Raw genomic sequence first — 6,051 nt, forward strand, 5'->3', positions numbered from 1 at the left:
AATAAAAACCTGCTGTGGACTGAGGTTCAGTGAACGAGGAAATTATGTCAGAGGTCCATCGAACAGTATCAGCCGATCTGGCTTAGCAACATGTGACTGCTTTAGAATGTAAGGACGGAAATGCTTTGATTTCTCCGGTCATCTTTTGACGAAAGTGATGAGGTTGTATTAACTGTTCCACCAGAAGCAGGTTATCTGCCACAAACGGACAACATGGGTGGTGTAGGATAAACCAGTTAATTTAGTGTTTCCGTCGTTGGCACCCTTGTGCGAAATATGTTATTAAAAATGCTGAGTACATAAATAAACTATATGTTCTGGCTTGAAACTTCCTGGCAGATTAAAACTGTGTGCCGGACCGAGACTCGAAGTCGGGACCTTCGCCTTTCGCGGGCAAGTGCTCTACCAACTGAGCTACCCAAGCACGACTCACGCCTCGTCCTCACAGCTTTACTTCTACCAGTATCTCGTCTCCTACCTTCCAAACTTTACAGAAGTTTACCTTAAATACTTCCTCAGCCAAACATAGATAGCAGTCTTTGTGCCTACCATACGTTTGGCCGTTAGAAAATATGACAGCCAAATTCACTATTTCTCGAAAGTCACTGAAATCCCTGACCTTAGTGAGAAAACCTGTTACCATTATGGAAAAAGGTGCGCACAAGGGGGTGGAGAGTTTTGAGCTGTTCCCACCTACAAATCATATGAACGTAACGAGAAACATTCAGGCGTAGGAAACATGATGTCAGTGCATTCCACGAGCGGAACAACACATAACGATGAAAATTCTGGCAGATCTCGACAGTCTTCAAACGCCATTAGTATAGCATCCATTAGTGCTTTGTCGAAAACTCTGACAACTTGTATTAGTACTGGATAATTTGCAATGTGCTTGTTACCCATGTGAACAATTTCATTAAGCAAGTGTTCTATGGAATTTGTGTTTTGAGACTCGCTCAACGTTTGAAAAACCGCCAGTCTGGAGACTGGGGCTCCTGTGACGACGTGATGACAAATGCGTGAACTCAGATCTACAGTCAGTGTCCTCAGTGTTTTTACTAATGAACCAGCTCCATCTATACAAATGTATTGTAAATATTGTGTGAACATAGAAATTTTTTCTTGCATCCAGTAATGGACGTGAAACGGATCTAGACCAATGGAGTGAATTTCACCGGCGTTACATTCATACTTTATGACTGAGATTTTCAATCGGATTGCATCCTGTCAACCCAAAAATTGAATTTTGCCGCTCTTGTTTTGTCTTACGTAAAACTGAATTTTTCTGCAATTGCGGAAGCTCAGGGTCCCCAAATTTCATTTGTTTATTTGAATCGTTTCTGAGTCAGATGCGAGGTAAGATAATGCGGTCTACTATTTTTGTTGAAACGTCAATTCCTCGTTTTCCTTCTAGCTGTGCATAAAAAACCCATCGGAATTATCTAGTGCACACTCCATTACGACGTCACTTTCTGGTGCCGGATTCTTCACAATGATTCCTGCAAAACTGCTCCCGCATTCTACGCATCTACCCGTGATCATAAGATACATTTCCAACTCTGATCCTTAAATGAGATATCTCATGGTATCGACGTTTTCTCCTCATACTGGGTATGTGTCCAGACTTTTTGCAATAGAAACAAGGACGGGCTTTCAGAGCTCTCTTTTTCCGAATACGGTACCTCTGGTCACATGATAACCAATGTTTGATGTTGCGGAATCAGTTGAAATGGAATCTGACCTTTTGATTTGAAATTTTCCTAAGTTACACTACTCTGGGATTCATTGTATCTATCACTGTTAGTTCTGATGCGTTGGAATTCTAGAATTCTGCACTAGATATTAAACTGATTTTATACAGATTCGTGCAAATTTCTTTTAGGTCCTATAAATACATTCTTATCAGAATATCTGATTACACCACTGATCTTCAGGTAAACATCTGTGCTTGGTACCACTGGGCCGCCGGTTTGACGTAAAAGACCCTTGTATTTGGCTGATTGTAGGCTAAGCGGGTCTAATGTTTCAGTTCAGTCCCTTATGATCAATATGGTGTGCCAGTTGAAGATAGCAAAAAGAAAGCCGAAGTTTTAAATTTCACGTTTAAGAAACCGTTGACGCTGGAGAACCATACAGACATACTGTCATTTGACCATCGGACAGACTCCCGTATGGACGACACAGTAACAAGTATACCTGGTGTAGAGAATCAACTTAAATATTTGAAAACAAATACATCATCAGTTCCGGATTGAACCCCAGTTAAATTTTACCAAGACTGCTCTACGGCTTTGGCCCTTTACATAACTTGCATTTATCGTGAATCTCTCGCCCAGCACAAAGTCCAAAGCGACAAGAAAAAAGCGCAGATGTCTCCAGTATACAGATTGGTATACTGATCGTGCCGATTGGAAAAAGCGCAGATGACTATAGTATACAGGGTGGTATATTGACCGGGCCAAATATCTCACGAAATAAGCGTCAAATGAAAAAACTACAAAGAACAAAACTTTCCTAGTTTGAAGGGGGAAACCAGATGGCGCTATGGTTGGCCCGCTAGATGGCGCTGCCATGGGTGAAACGGATGTCAACTGCCGTTTTTTAGATAGGAACCCCGATTTTTTGTTACTTATTCCTGTAGTACGTAAAGAAATACGAATGTTTTAGTTGGACCACGTTTTTCGCTTTGTGATAGATGGCGCTGTAATAGTCACAAACATATGGCTCACAATTTTAGACGAACATTTGGTAACAGATAGGTTTTTTTTTAAATTAAAATACAGAACCTAGGTACGTTTGAACATTTTATTTCTTTTGTTCCAATGTGATACATGTACGTTTGTGAACTCATCATTTCTGAGAATGCATGGTGTTAAGGCGTGATTATCTGTAAATACCACATTAATGCAATAAATGCTCAACCTGAATGCACTTGGCAATACGTGTAACGACATTCCTCTCAAGAGCGAGTAGTTCGCCTTCCGTAATGTTCGCACACGCATTGACAATGCGCTGACGCATGTTGTCAGGCGATGTCGGTGAGTCACGATAGCAAATTCCCCATAGAAAGAAATCCAGGGACGTCTGATCCGGTGAATTTGCGGGCCATGATATGCTGCTTCGACGACCAATCCACCTGTCATGAAATTTGCTATTCAATACCACCTCAACCACACGCGAGCTATGTGCCGGACATCCATCATGTTGGAAGTACATCGCCAATCTGTCATGCAGTGAAACGTCTTGTAGTAACATCGCTAGATCATTACGTAGGAAAACAGCATACATTGCAACATGCTAATTATCCTTCCTCCCATAATTCCGCACCATACATTAACCCGCCAAGATCGCTGATGTTCCACTTGTCGCAGCCATCGTCGAATTTCCGTTGCCCAATAGTGCATATTGATGTTGGAGAATGACGCTTCGTCGCTAAATAGAACCGGGGCAAAAATCTGTCATCGCCCCGTAATTTCTCTTGTACCCAATGGCAGAACTGTACACGACGTTCAAAGTCGTCCCCATGAAATTCATGGTGCATAGAAATATCGTACGGGTGCAATCGATGTTTCGTTCTTTGTAGTGTTTTCGTTTCACGCTTATATCGTGAGATATTTGGCCCAGTCACGATCATTGGACCACCCTGTACATAACACTTTATAGGATACTTGTAAGTATACTTACCATCGGCTTCTTCGTTCAGAAGTATCTGTTTACATAGGCCTTTATTGTAATAAATCACTTCCTTTAGCGATCTCTGGTAGAAATACGTACCACTTTTTGAATTCCCGCCTCATCGCCTTTTAAACATGTAAAAAGAAGTGAAAGTGGTAAGCATTCTGACCAAAGAGCGTCTCTGGTCGAAGTGTTGTTGAGAGAAGTAAACAGTCGTCAAGTACGTGTTCTGCAAGACAGAAACACTTCATATTTGTGCATTCCAAGGTAAGGAAATAATTCTATGCTTAATTCTGCTTTGCATGAGCCGGAGAGAACAGCCGAAAATGGGTCATTTTCAGACGAGATGGCTGACAATTCTGACGGAGGTGGCGATGAAGGTGCAGATGATTGCCTACCAGTTCATTTACACTCATCCACAACATCCACCAATGATGCCCGGTTGTCGTCTGACAACGATGAAACTTATTTTTCGGTAGCTGATAAAACAGAAACAGAAAGCGAAAGTGAAAATGGAACTTACCACGCTGTAAGTGGAACTTTCTCATAGTGCAGAGCAGGGCAAGTATCCCAATTGTTATGCAACAGTGTTTTCTTAATGCCTTTGGCATATCGAACATGGCTGAAGTGAATGTGAATAGACTGTAAGTAGGCTGTTTAGGTTTTTATATTGGTAACGCCATGTAGCGCTCTGTAAGAAAATCACTGGCTGTGCTGTGTGCAGTCTGTAGTGTTGGGCTGTTGGCTGTTAAGAGCGCGTAGCATTGCGCAGTTGGAGGAGAGCCGCCAGCAGTGGTGGATGTGGGAAGTGAGATGGCGGATTTTTAAGAGCGGATGATCTGGACGTGTGTCCATCAGAAACAGTACATTTGTGAGAATGGATGTCATGAACTGCTATATATATTATGACTTTTGAACACTATTAAGCTAAATACATTGTTTGTTCTCTATCAAAATCTTTAATTTGCTAACTATGCCTATCAGTAGTTAGTGCTTTCAGTAGTTTCAACCTTTTATTTAGGTGGCACTAGTGGCGCTCGCTGTATTGCAGTAGTTCGAGTAATGAAGATTTTTGTGAGGTAAGTGATTTGTGAAAGGTATAGGTTAATGTTAGTCAGGGCCATTCTTTTGTAGGGATTCTTCAAAGTCAGATTGCGTTGCGCTAAAAAATATTGTGTGTCAGTTTAGTGTTGATCAGAATAGGTAAAGAGCGAAATGTCTGAGAAAGTTCAGTTTTGCTCAGCTGTTTGAAAATCAAATAACGTAAGGGATTTACCAGCACAGTAATTCACTAATTTTTCTAAGGGGACGTTTCAAGACCTATGGCAAATCTGAACCTATTTCTGACTTATGAGTTCTTGGAGCAGGTCACTGCTCAGTCAAATTTGTATGCTACACAGGAAAACGACCGATTAAATTTAACTGTTGATGAACTCAGAGCATTCTTAGAAATACTTGTTATTATGAGATTCAGTCCATTACCTAGTGTTAGACTGTTTTGGAGTAATGACAGAAAATTTTACAACAGTAGAGTTGCACAAGTGATGCCTGTAAAACGTTTCTTGAAAATTATGAGATTTTTACACTTAAATGACAATTACAAAATACCAAAAAAGGGTGAAATTGGATTTGAGCGATTATACAAGTTCAAACCTATGTTGGATCACCACAACAGTTGTTTCAAGAAGCTGTTCCATACTGCCAGATATTTGTCAGTTGATGAATCTATGGTAGGATTCAAAGGAAGACGTTCCTTGCAACAGTATATGCCAAATAAACCAATTAAAAGAGGTTTTAAAATCTGGGTGATTGCATGTGCTGGTACAGGGTACTGTCTAGGACTGTCAGTGTATGAGGGCAAAGAAGAGGGAGACAACAGTAGCAAGTTCTTAGTTGAATTTGTTATAGAAAAACTTGCAGCTCCTTATGAACGTCTAGGAAACTGCTTGTTCTTTGATAATTGTTTTCAGATGTTGTAATGATGAAAAATCTGCTGAGAAAAAATCTGTTTGCTTGTGCCACAATCAGACAAACACGAAAGTTCTTTCCTAAAGATACATTAGCTGCTGACAAAACTCTAAAAATGGGAGAATCTGATATAGTTATGGCTGAAGACATAGGAATCTCAAAATGGAAAGGCAGGGGAAAGAAGTGTGTTACTGTAACTAGCACGATGTGTAATGCTGAATCCATATGTTTTGTTCTGAGAACTAATAACAACGGTGTTAGGGAAAGTGTTCTTTGACCAGAATCGATCAGGGATTACAACTTATATATGGGAGGGTTGGATCGTTTTAATCAGCTTCTCTGTACCTACAACATATCTTGGAAATCTCGACGATGGTGGCTAAAATTATTTTATTATTGTATTGATGA

The 6,051-nt window shown here is 40.5% G+C and overlaps 1 protein-coding gene across 1 annotated transcript; it reads left to right on the forward strand.

Moving 5' to 3' along the window:
* Positions 1–4,997: 4,997 nt before the first annotated feature.
* Positions 4,998–5,654, forward strand: LOC126470736 (piggyBac transposable element-derived protein 3-like). Its single transcript, XM_050098740.1, has one exon. The coding sequence runs from the start codon at positions 4,998–5,000 to the stop codon at positions 5,652–5,654; it is 657 nt and encodes a 218-aa protein (XP_049954697.1).
* Positions 5,655–6,051: the final 397 nt, after the last annotated feature.

This window comes from Schistocerca serialis, chromosome 3, assembly GCF_023864345.2.
Source record: "Schistocerca serialis cubense isolate TAMUIC-IGC-003099 chromosome 3, iqSchSeri2.2, whole genome shotgun sequence".
Lineage (NCBI taxonomy): Eukaryota > Metazoa > Arthropoda > Insecta > Orthoptera > Acrididae > Schistocerca > Schistocerca serialis.